Genomic DNA, 12496 nt, shown 5'->3' on the forward strand with positions numbered 1-12496 from the left:
GGCCTGGCTGGGGAGATGGCGCAGGCGGGCAGGCTCCAGCAGCGCAGGCACCCTGCTCCGGCTGCGCTCAGAGCCGCGGTCGGGGGGACCGCTGTCCCTAGCCGGGGGTGGGGCAGGCAGAAGCAGCTGGCACAGCTCAGCCGGAAGCACGGCACAGAGGGAGGAGGGCGTGGGAGCCCACACCTGCCAATCCAGCCCCGAGCTCCTCGACAGTTTTGTCTCTCTTGATTAAACCTCCAAGGAACATCAAGTTCACGGACGTGTTTTCTTCCTTCTCCGTCTTGCCGAAAACGCCCGGAATGGAAAAGCAGGGAACAACTTCGAGGTCCTGGGCCACTCGACACTTTCGGGGACCGAGAGAGGAGAGGGGAGGAGGAGGCAGGCCCTGGGCTTGAGCGAGAGATGGGAGGCAGCAAGGCAGTGTCCCAGGCTTGCCCCGGGAGAGGGAGGTGTGCGGGTGTGTGCAGGCTCGGGGGCCGGGGCGCGCACCAAGCACTAAGCACTTGCTCTGGGAAGCAGGACACGAACCAGTAATTGCACAAAGGGCTGACTCCCCCAGCCATCACAGTGCCCGTGGGGTGGGCAGCACGGCTGGGACCCCCGTGTCGCCTTGCCTGGGCTGCAGTCACGTGGCAGGCAGCAGGGCGGGCCCCCTGTTCAGCCAGCCAGGGCCCCTCCGGCCAGCCCAGCAAGCCGCCTCCATCACGCAGCAAATGCTCTCCTTGGGGTTGCCGTGGCACTGGAGGTGGACCCCAGCATGCGGCGGGAGCCAGGCGGGTGACAGCCGAGCCGGAGAGGCTGCGGGCGGCCGGGCGGCGGCCGGCTCACTTCCAGCACTGCTCCAGGGAGCCATGAGGCTGGATCTTGAGCCGCTGGGGACAGAGCAGCTTGGTGAAGGCCCGGCGGAAGCTGTAGTGGCACAGCGGATAGAGCACGGGGTTGACGGCCGAGTTGGCCCACAGGAGCCAGAAAGACGTCTCGTACCAGAAGTCAGGGACGCAGTGGCCATGGCAGGCGGCCCGGATAATCATGAGCAGCGTGTACGGGGCCCAGCAGAGCCCGAAGATGCTCACGATGACCGCCAGGGACTTGGCCACCTTCTTGTCCCGTGACAGCCGGAAGCGCTGGCTGATGCCCTGCGACACCATCTTCATGCGCTTCTCCAGTGACGCCGAGGACGCCGACGGCTTCGAGCCCCTCTTGAGCGAGCGCGGCCGCTCGGCGCCCCGGGAGGAGCTGCCAGAGCTGGAGGTGGGCGAGGCCGCGGCGCCCCCGCCGCTGCCGCCCCCGAGGGCGCCCTCCCCGGCCTCCGCGCCCGGCGCCACCTCGCCCACCCCGTACCTGTGCAGCGGCACGGCTTCTGCGTGCCCCTTGGGCCAGCAGCCCCAGCAGCCGGGGGGCGGCGGGGGCGGCGAGGCCTGGGCCTCGGGCGGGGGCTCGGGGCCGGCGCCGTCACGGACGCCATCCAGGCGCAGGCGGGTCCGCCTTTGGATGTTCAGGTAGATGCTGAGGTTGAAGAAGGCGACACTGAGAAACGGGGTGAAGAACTCCAGGGTGGAGGCCGTGATGAGGAAGTACCAGTTGTAGAAGAACTCGGCGTAGCAGTGGCCCTCGGGGATGGAGCTGCCCCCCGACAGGTACTCCCAGCTCAGGATGGCCGGCCCGTAGAGCAGGAAGGCCAGCACCCACACCAGCGCCATCTTCCGCACCGCCCGCCGCGTGTCGCCCTGCTGGGCCCGGTAGGAGACCTGCGCGGGACACGTGGGGCTGCACCGGCCTCTCTGTGTGCTCCTCGGGGCAGCCGAGCCCTGCCCTCCCTCATCCCGCCCCCACCGTGTCCCCTGGCCGACCCTGGTCCCTAGAGGGCACCCCCACCAGCTGTGAGCTCCCTGGGGAGTGGGTCCAGACCCAGCATGGGCCACACACAGGGGCGCGCTGGTTCCAGCGCGAGGCAGCTCGGGCAGGGCGCCTGTGCAGGGCGAGGCCTGTGGCACAGCGGGTCAGCCTCACGTGTGATGCCGAGAGCCGTATTGGAACGCTGCTGGTTCGCATCTTGGCTCTCTGCTTCCCTGAGCCAGCTCCCTGCTAATTTGCCCGGGAAGGCGAAGGAAGGTGGCCTAGGTACCCGGGCACTGGCCACCCATGTGGGAGGCCCTGACGGCCTTCCTGGCTCCCGGCTCCGGCCTGGCCCAGGCCTGGCTGTTGCAGCCATCTGGAGAGTGACCAGTGGGTGGAAGGCTGGTTCCCCGCCTCTGTCTTCCCCTGGCTCTGTCACTCTGCCTTTCAAATAGAAAATTAATTTAAAAAAGAGGCTCCCGTGCAGAAGGGGCAGAGTCCAGCCCTGCCACGTGCAGCAGCATCCTTGGGAGCTGGAAGGGCAGGAAGCTCCGTGCTGGCCCCTTGCTGGGAGAGCACACACTCACATACACGCATGGTAACACACGCTCACACGTGGTAACACACACGGTAACACATGGTAACAGATACAGTAACACAAACATGGTAACACACTCATACATGGTAACATACGCTAACACACAGCAACACATGCTCACACATGTAACACACACAGCAACACAACTCACACATGGTAACACATGGCAACACACTCACACATGGTAACATACACACTAACACACTCACACATGGTAGCACATGCTCACATACGGTAACACACTCATACACGGTAACATACATACATGGCAACACACGGTGACGCGCTCACACGTGGTAATACACGGTAACACACATGGTAACACACTCACACATGGTAACACACTAACACACACATGGTAACACATGCTCACATATGGTAACATACTCATGCACGGTAACATACATACATGGTAACACAGTAACACACTTGCACATGACAACACATGGCAACACACAAACACACAGTAACACACGGTAAATCACCCTCACACACAGTAACACACACTCACACGTGGTAACACACATATGTGGTAACACATCCGGATGCACAGTAACACACATAGTAACACATACATGGTAACACACGTGGTAACACATACATAGTAACACACATGGTAATACACAGGGTAACACACACAGTAACACAGTCACACGTGGTAACACATACATGGTAACACACGTGGTAACACATGGTAATACACAGGATAACACACACAGTAACACAGTCACACATGGTAACACATACATGGTAACACACATGGTAACACATACATGGTAACACACGTGGTAACACATGGTAACACACAGGGTAACACACACAGTAACACACACAGACAATAACACACACGGTGATACACACCCATACACACAGGAACCAAGCGTCGCAGATCCCCCCCCCCAGGAGCCGGACAGAGGGTGGGGCCGGCAGGTCTCAGGAAATGGGGCGGCACAGGAGGCCACGCACCTGCAGGTGCAGAGAGCGGGCGCGGCAGGGGCCCGAGGTCCTGCTGCAGGGTCTCTGGTGGGGGGGGAGTGATGAGGACCTGAGCCCGCCCCTCAGGACCCCCGCTGCCCCCCACTCTGGCTCTGACCTCTGTGAGCACAGGAGCAACATGAAGGCCATCGTGGCCCCGGGGGCGGGGGCGGGGGGGGGGGGGCTGAGCCGGCCTCCGGTCCCGGCTGCTCCACTCCCCATCCAGCCTCCTGCTAATGCTCCTGGGAAACAGCTGGGGACGGCCAAGTGCTTGAGCCCCGGGGGAGACCGGGATGGAGCTCCTGGCTCCTGGCTTCGGCCTGGCCCAGCCCTGGCTGTTGCAGCCATTTGGGGAGTGAACGGGATCTCTCTCTCTCTCTCTCTCTCTCTCTCTCTCTCTCTCTCTGCCTTTCAAAGAAGCAAATATCTTAAACTTTAAGAAAAAACAAAGCTACCACTTCTCGGGAGCCTGTGGCCAGGCCTTGCTCCCGACACCCTCTGGGCAGCGCCTCGTCCCGTCCTCACAACGGCCCCACCGTTGCCCAGGCGCCGGGAGACCACAGGAGGATGGGCTCGGGAGACCCCCGCTCACACACTGTCCCTCCACCTTCCCAGGCTAGGAGGGGAGATGCCCCCCACAGAACCCGGGGTGGGCAGGGAAGACGAGGTGGGGAGGGAGCGGCGTCTGGTGGCCTCAGTTCCCTGGGACCCCGGCAAACTCACAGGCCCGGGGCCCCTGGCACGATGGGGGCTTGAGGAGCCAGGAGCTGCCTGCCTCCCTGGGGCTGCATCTTTGAGTGCACCTGCCAGGCCCTGCCTCCACTCCAGGGACTTGGGGCGCCGCCGCTCCCTTCAGAACCTCTGGTCAGGTCCCACTCTGCCTCCTACCCCAGGGTCAGGCCAGTTGGCTGCAGAGTGCGACCTTGTGGGTCAGGGACGAGGTCGGCGGGGACCAAGCCCTGGGGCACCCAGAAGTGGCCACCCCCGACCGTCCCCGGCAGTGAACGCCGACACCCACACGCCAGGACTCACGGCTCGGGTGACGGACAGGAAGCGGTCATAGCTGATGAGCACAATGTTGAAGACGGACGAGGTGCACAGCAGGTAGTCCACCACCAGCCACAGCTTGCAGAGGCCCCGGCCGAAGGTCCAGCGGCCGGTCAGCACATAGGGCACATACAGCGGGATGCAGAAGGCACCTGGGGGGGGGGAGTAGGGCCACAGCTGGACAGGGGCCAGAGCCAGATCAGCCACGGCGGACACAGGCAAGACCTGGAAGTACCGGATTGGCCACCTTCCGGGGACCATCAATCTTCTAAACGCCCCTCCCTGGGGTCTCCCAGGCACAAACCCTGCCCTACTGCTAGCCTTTGCGCCCCCCCCCCCCCAGCCCCTGGACTTGGGGGCAAGAGGGGAGGGTCCAAGCAAGGGGGCCTGGCGTGGAGACTCTGGGCTCCTGCCCAGCGCACCCAGCCCCCAGAGGGAGGGAAGATAATTTCCACTCCCGCCCCAGCCCCCATCCTAGCCCCTGGACGGCCCTCCCTCCTTGGCGAGAAAGCCCAGAGAGCCCCTCCTCGCCAGCCGCTCCCACCGCCAGGGCCCGCTCAGCGTCTGCCTGCCAGACGCACCTCGCAGCCCCAACAGGTGTCTGGCGCTCGGCCCCCTCCGCGCGCCCCGCCCCCCAGCCGGCAGCAGAGCACGGACACGTGAGAGCGCGCTCCTGCCAGCACCTCCCCACCCCCCGCCTACCCCACGGCACCCTCCCCCAACACGGATCTAAACCCCCCCTTCCGAGTCCTCTCCCCAAACCCCGCAGCGCCCTCCGCGCGTCCGGAGCCGCCGCCGCCGCCTTTGTTTGGCTTTGGCGCAGGGGCCGGCGCAGCACCGGCGGTCGCCGCGCCTCGCGCCTCGCCCTGCGCCTTCCCGCGCGCTCGCTCGGGCCCCCTCCCCCGGGGCCTCCCTCCCCAGCCTCAACACCGCGGGCCGGGAGGCGAGGAACTTCCTCGCGCCCACCGCCCCACAGGCTGCGGCTCCCTTGCCCCAGCCGGGACCCCGGAGGACGTGCGCCCGCGGGAGCCACCCCGGGTCCGCGCACCAGTCCCCGCACGCCCGGCCGGGCTACAGCTGCGGGCTGCAGGGGCGGGGGCTTTACCCACGAGGAAGTCGGAGATCGCGAGGTTGAGCAGAAAGAAGTTGTTCTGGGTGCGGAGGCTCGAGTCGGCCACGAAGGCGAGCATGACCAGCGCGTTGCCCAGCACCGTGGCCACAATGAGCAGCGCCATGAGCGCGGCCAGCACGGCGGTCCAGGCGGCCGAGAAGGCGCGCGCCCCGCCCGCCGCCGCCTCGCCCGCCAGCGCCCCCGACGCGTTCAGCAGCCCGTCGGGCGGCGCGCGCTCCATGGCCTCGCAGGCTCACGCGGCGCCGGGACGCGGGGCAGGGCGCGGGCCGCGGGCTGGGAGGCCGGGAGGGGCTCCGGCCCGGGGGCCTCGTCGTGGCCGACTCTCTGCCCAGTGCGGTGTCCCGGGGGGCGCCCGGCGCATGGTCCGCGGGACCTGCGCGGGAGGCACCGAGGGAACGGGGCCCGGTTCCGAGCCGAGGGGGACCGGTGGCGCGGCGGCTGCAGGCGAGCGGAGCCCGAGCGCAGCCGGAGCCCCAGCCGCCGCCGGCGCGTCCGTGCACCCCGAGCGCAGCGCGCAGCCGAGTGCGCCCCGCGCCCAGCCCGCCGCCCCCCGCGCCCTGCGCTGAGCCCCCGCCATTGGCTGCGGCCCTCGCCCCGCCCCCGCCCCGCCCCCGCCCCGCCCGGCGCCGGCAGCACCACGGACAGCGCCGCGTGCCCGCCCGCCCGGCTACAGCCCCAGCCCCGGTGTGCACGGCGGCTGGCGGAGAGCCCGCTCCGGGCACGGCGGGCGCTGGGGCCGGGGGTCGCCGTGGTCTCACCGGGGAGGCGGCCTCTGCGACCCCCGGCCCCCTCCGTGCCCTCGGTCCCGGTGACCCGTGCCCGGCCTTCGTCTGCAGCCGGAGCGCCGGTGGAGACCTGGGGGGAGGTGGGGGTGGGGATACGCCCGCGGTCGCGCTCAGGGGAACTTGCCCTGCGGGGCCCCTCCTCGCTTCTTGCTTTATGCAAGCCTCCCTGGGGGTGGAGGAAGGCTCCCAGAACGAGATGGGGAGGGGGTCTCGAGAGCCGGTGCCGCGACCCGGAGTCCGCTCCAACCCCTGAGTGTAGGAGACCCTGGGTCTCAGCCTCCCGCGGTCAAGGCCCCAGCACAGGGTCCAGGGTGACCCGCCAGGCGCGGCCAGATGTGTGGTTACATAAGGGAGCTTGGGAGCCCGAGCGGGCTCAGCCGGAGGGGAGCACGCCCCGCCGGGACGCGGGTGGCCGCCGGTTGACCTGGGAGCCTCCGGCGGCTGCAGCGGGACCGCGGGTCCCCCCGGAGGGCAGCGCGGTGGGGCGGTCACTGCTGCGGCCGTGGACAGACGAGGTCACTGCGCTCGGGCGCAGACACGGCGGCGGCGGCTGCGTTTGCGCCGGCGGGCGGGGGGCTGGCGCGAAGGAGCGCCCCCATCCCCCAGACACAGGGGGTCAAGGGCAGACAGCCGCGCTGCGCTCAGACACACAAATACCCAGGGAGCGGGGTCCCCGCGGCCAGCATCCCCACAGGCTGGGGACCCGGGTGCGCTGAGAGCCGCATCAGACAGCCGACAGCCAGGGAACAGCCTGGGGGAAGCTGCGGCGGCTCAGGGACCGAACTGCCTGTGGCTGGGTGGGGGTGGGGGCCCCTGGGGCCGGCGCGCAGCCACCCCTCCCCCCGCCCCAAGTGGTGTTTCAGCAACTTTGGGGAGTGTGGTCTCGGTTCCTGTGCTGCCCCCCAGCCCCACCCCAGCCTCCAGCTGCTTCCCGGGTTCTGGGGGAGGGGGAGCCCTGATCATACTCCCTCTGCCAGCCAGCCCTGCCCCCTGGTTTCTGCCAGTTGCCCCTTACCCTAACTCCTGGGCTGAGCAGGGCTGTGCAGGGCGGACCCCGTGGGCAAGGTGCAAAGTTTCTGGAGCTGGCAGACCTGTGACATGTGGTCCTGGGCAGGACGCACGGCCCCCAGCTCCAGCCGGCAGCTGCCCGCCAGGTGCACCCTGCCCCAGAGCCTGCTCCCTGCGTCTCCCCATCCCACCCCTAGGCTGGCTCCAGCCAGACAGTGCATCAAGGTCCCCCCACTGGCGGAAGCCTCAGAGGGCGGAACTGCACAGGGGCGGGGGGGGGGTTGAGAGGGGTCCGGCTTCCGCCCTCCCCAGCTGGGGCCACCGTGCCGCCATCTTGCATGGGGAGTGTGAGTTGCTGAGCCACAGCTGGACCAGGGTGTCGTTGCCCTGGGAACTGGCAGGAGAAGCCGCGCCAGAGTCTGGGACCCCAAGCAGGACTAAAGACTGGGGGCTCTGGAGGCCCGCCTCCCTGTTCTCCCACACGTGCAGGGCCCCCAACACCTGCCGTCCACCCCCAAGGCTGGGGCCACACCCCACCCCAGCGCGGGGGAGTTTCCCTGGTGGCTCTGCCCACAGCAGCTGAGTGGGGACACCTCAGCCCCACCTGCCGCACACTTCGCTGGGGCGTCACCGCTCCCTGCCAAGGCGGCGACAGGATGTTGGGTGTGGGCCCTGTGGGTCATCCACCCTGGCAGCCTGGCTTATTTGTTTGTTTATTTTTAGAGATTGATCTTATTTGAAAGTAACAGTTACACACACACACACACAGTGGGAGGGGAGGGAGAGAGAGAGAGGGAGGGAGAGAGAGAGAGAGAGAGAGAGGTCCTCCGTCCACTGGCTCCCTCTTACAGTTACACACACACACACAGTGGGAGGGGAGGGAGAGAGAGAGAGAGGTCCTCCATCCACTGGCTCCCTCTTACAGTTACACACACACACACACAGTGGGAGGGGAGGGAGAGAGAGAGAGGGAGGGAGAGAGAGAGAGAGAGGTCCTCCGTCCACTGGCTCCCTCTTACAGTTACACACACACACACACAGTGGGAGGGGAGGGAGAGAGAGAGAGGGAGGGAGGGAGAGAGAGAGAGGTCCTCCATCCACTGGCTCCCTCTTACAGTTACACACACACACACACACACACAGTGGGAGGGGAGGGAGAGAGAGAGAGGGAGGGAGGGAGAGAGAGAGAGGTCCTCCGTCCACTGGCTCCCTCTTAAAAAGGCTGCAATGGCCAGGGCTGGGCCAGGGTGAAGCCAGGAGCCAGGAGTCTCCTCCAGGTCTCTCACGTGGGTGCAGGGCCCACGCACTTGGGTCGTCTTCCGCTGCTTTCCCAGGTGCATTGGCAGGGAGCTGGATGGGAAGTGGAGCAGCCGGGCATGAACCTGAGTCCACACGGATGCTGGCGTCACAGGCGGCGGCTTTATCTGCTGCACCACAGCACTGACCCCAGACCTCCCACTTCTTAATCAAAGTTCAGGGCCAAGCCCTTTGCTAAGAATCACTGTGGGCTCGGTTCACACCCCAGCACTGGGGGCTGAGCTGTGTGGCCCTGCGGTGGGCGAGCGACTCCCCTGAGCCTCAGGCCCTTGCAGTCCCCACCGGCTGGCTTGCTACAAGCACTTACACACATGACGTCATTAACCCCGAGTCACCTACAGGTGACGCTGGAGCCATCGCTGCGGTGCGAGCGAGCCGCCCGCCCAGGGTCACACAAGGCCTGGAGCCCAGGCTCTGAGCAGCCTCGCCCTGGCCCAGCCCCATGGGGTGGAGGCTCCCACACCGGCAAGACAGGAAGCTGGTGCCCTCTGGGTGGGGGTCCCAACCTGGCCGAGGACTGCAGGGTGAATGGGGCAGGCCTCCATGTGGCCAAGGACAGGGTGTCTTGCTCTGGGGGACCCTCCTGAGGAGTGGCCACCCAGTCTGCACAGTGTGTGGAAATGGAAAGTGGCTGGGACCAGGGGCCAGGGGCAGCACGGCAGGCTGGGACAAGGCGCTCCCTGCCATGGAGTGTGGGTCTAGCATGGAAGATTTGGGGTCCCACGCAGTCATCAGAAGGCATCAACCACCAAGGTGCGACACGAGCAAGCCCCTGTCCCCGGCCACCCAGACTGATGAGGTCACACCAAACGGAGGACTCGCATGGGGAGCCACGCACAGGTCCAGGAGCGCGGGCTCCCATCTGCCAGGGCCCGCCCCCCACTGCTGCCTCTCAGCGTCTGACCCCAGCCATGGGTGCAGCACTGAGCCCCAAAAGGGCTCCCTCCTCCAGGACCAGCGCCCCCTGGTGGCGAGCTGATGGCTCAGGTCCACTGCTGCCCGCCCTCACAGGGCTGTGCACCTGCTCCTGGCTTGGATTTGCCTCTGGTGTCCGGGGAATGGAGGAGGCTGGCTCCCCAGCATCCCACCAGGGCTCCACGTGTGGAGGGGGCGCAGGAGTGGTCAACGGCCCCAAGGCCTTGTGGTTGCACCGCCTTGCCAGGCCATCCCAGGGCAGGGGTGGGAACGACCTTGAAAGTCCTGGCAGTGTGGGGACACTGGCACAGGACCTGGGTGCTGTCATGCAGGGTGTGGGCCAGTCAGGGAGCCTCACACGCAGGTGGGGCATCCCCGCTGAGGCAGCACAGAGCCCAGGGCGAGGCGCAGGCGGGACGGCAGGGAGCAGCCGTTCCAAAAGTGTGGGCTTAGAAGCCCTTGTCCCCAGAGAGGGCACCCTCTCCCCAGAGAACTTCAGGTCACAGCTGTCTCCAGGGTCCACAGAGAGGTGGGCCTTCCTGGGTACGATGGGACCCCCGGTGTGACTGCTTCTGTGTGTGTCGGCGTGCAGCCACCCTAGTCCGAGAAGGTCCGGTAGTCAGGGGCTCAGCGCCGTGAGGAGCCAGCGAGACGACCAGTGAGGCAGGGGCGCGGCCCGAGGCCACCTGCTCTGTCCTCTGTGTCATCCCTGGCAAATCTCCTGACCAGCACTTTCTTTTCTTTTCTTTTTTTTTTTTTTTTTTTTGACACGCAGAGTGGATAGTGAGAGAGAGAGACAGAGAGAAAAGTCTTCCTTTTTGCCGTTGGTTCACCCTCCAATGGCTGCTGTGGCCGGCGCATCGCGCTGATCCAAAGGCAGGAGCCAGGTGCTTCTCCTGGTCTCCCATGCGGGTGCAGGGCCCAAGCATTGGGCCATCCTCCACTGCACTCCCGGGCCACAGCAGAGAGCTGGACTGGAAGAGGGGCAACCGGGACAGAACCAGTGCCCCAACTGAGACTAGAACCCGGTGTGCCAGCGCCGCAAGGTGGAGGATTAGCCTGTTAAGCCACGGCGCCGGCCACTGACCAGCACTTTCTTCTTGGCATCTGCTTCCTGGAGGACCCAGGTGGACATGGCCAGGTTCCAGGCTTGGAGGCGTGGCCAGGAAGTCTCCCCTGAGAAAGGCACACTTGCGCAGAGACCTAAGGAAGGAGGGGGTGTTGGGGGGCAGGGGTGCAGAGTTCCAGGCAGAGGGAACAGCAGGGGTGAAGGCAAGAGGTGGGGCGTGTCCAGATGCTCTGCGTGCAGCCGGGAGGCCAGTGCGGAGCAGACACGGGGACGGGGAGAGGTCACAGGGGCAGGTGGCGTCATCGCGCCTCCTGGGACGTGGGGACTCCGGCAGCCCTGGCTGCTCTGGGGAAGCAGTCCCCTTGGATGAGGGCAGAAGCCAAGAGATGTTCAGGTGAGCGGCGACACCTGGCGGACTCTGGGTGCTTTTTGAAGCTGATACGTGAGCTGCGAGAAGTGAGAGGGGTCCAGGCTGGCGCCACGTTTGGGCTGAGACACCTGGGAGGATGGTGTTGGCGTGTGTGCGTTGGGGAGATGGGGTACTTGCTTTTTTAATGTTTAGAAAACTTGAGAGGTGAGGGGGCGCAGAGAGAGAGAGAGAGAGAGAGAGAGAGTTCTCACCCTTTGGTTCAGTCCCCAAATGCCTGCAGTGGCTTAGAGGCTGAAGCCAGGAGCCAGGAGCTCCACCAGGGTCTCCCACGTGGGTGGCAGGGGCCCAGTTCCTGCCTCCCAGGATCTGCGTCAGCAGAAAGCTGCGGTCAGGGCGAGGGCTTCAACCCCCAAGCTAAGCGCCCACCCCAAAGGTGCCCCGTCGAGCAGCTGGACGCCAGGGGAGAGAGGACACGGGGTGGGCAGCTCTGGGCTGGCAGCTCTGCCCTGCCGCAGGCTGGCCCGTGCACCTGCAGCGTCCCGGCCGCGGCTCCGCCAGCCTCTCACAGCGCCGGGAAAGGCCTTTCTCCCCTGGACCGATGGCTGCCCAGCGCTGTCGCCCGCACAGCTCCGCGCCTGCTGAGTGAGGACACGGCCGCTAATGAGGACTAATGAGGGAGCAGGGCCACCCGAGGCCAGCGGCCAGACAGGTGTCCTGCCAGCCTCGGCCACGGCCCTCGCGGCCTGGGTCCCGCGTGCACCCCTCCTCACGGAGCCGCGCTGTCTCCTGGCAGGAGCTCATTTGAATATGGGAGTGTAGATGTTTCTTTTTTTGTTCCGTGTCGTTCTCTCCCCCGTGACATTCTAAGCCGGCTCCCGGCTCCCGGTGAGCGCGATGAGCTCAGGGCCTGGGTGTGATGAAGACGGCATCTGAGGCCACCAACTTGGAACCCAAAGCCGCGTCTGACTGTCCCTGTCTGTGTGGCCCGGAGTAGGGGGAGGGGCACAGGAGGCAGGGACGCAGCTGGCACACTTGGCTAAGGGACAGAAACTGCCGAGAGGCCCAAGGAGACGGGGGTCTGGTCGCCCACCGGAGACGTCCAGGCTGACGATCCCCAGACAGAGCTGCACGGGTGCTCCAACAGCTGCCCCTCCCCGCTGCACCCCTGTGTTCCCCGCTGCTCTGGGATGCTCTGCTCCTCCCCCACCCTCTCGCTACTGGAGGGGAGCAGCCGGCAGAACCCAGAATTGGCCACTCCGGCCTTGCTCGGCCGTCAGGTATGGGGGAGTGCCGGGGAGGGGCTGTGGCCAGCACAGCTGTGGGCGCATCGTGTAGCAGCCCCTGCCCGCTGCCCCCGCGGAGCCCACATGCTATGCCACCAGGGCCTGGGCGCAGGGAGCCCACCTGTAGTGGGAACGGCAGTGGGCAGATGGGACTGTGGACA

General features: G+C 66.2%; 1 protein-coding gene across 1 annotated transcript; it reads right to left on the reverse strand.

The window, feature by feature from the left end:
• Nucleotides 1-824: 824 nt before the first annotated feature.
• HRH3 (histamine receptor H3) lies at nucleotides 825-5808 on the reverse strand. Its single transcript, XM_062204439.1, has 3 exons — nucleotides 5562-5808; nucleotides 4442-4608; nucleotides 825-1748 (listed from the first exon to the last, which is right to left on the reverse strand). The coding sequence occupies exons 1-3, from the start codon at nucleotides 5806-5808 to the stop codon at nucleotides 825-827; spliced, it is 1338 nt and encodes a 445-aa protein (XP_062060423.1).
• Nucleotides 5809-12496: the final 6688 nt, after the last annotated feature.

Source organism: Lepus europaeus, chromosome 10 (assembly GCF_033115175.1).
Source record: "Lepus europaeus isolate LE1 chromosome 10, mLepTim1.pri, whole genome shotgun sequence".
Classification (NCBI taxonomy): domain Eukaryota; kingdom Metazoa; phylum Chordata; class Mammalia; order Lagomorpha; family Leporidae; genus Lepus; species Lepus europaeus.

Excerpts from the sequence above, each read along its gene's own strand:
- HRH3 (XM_062204439.1), bottom strand. The coding sequence starts at position 5,808 with ATGGAGCGCGCGCCGCCCGACGGGCTGCTGAACGCGTCGGGGGCGCTG. Across the intron at positions 4,609-5,561 it reads GATCTCCGACTTCCTCGTGG|GTGCCTTCTGCATCCCGCTG; the intron begins GTAAAGCCCCCG and ends CCCCCCCCCCAG. Across the intron at positions 1,749-4,441 it reads TCCTGTCCGTCACCCGAGCC|GTCTCCTACCGGGCCCAGCA; the intron begins GTGAGTCCTGGC and ends TGTCCCGCGCAG.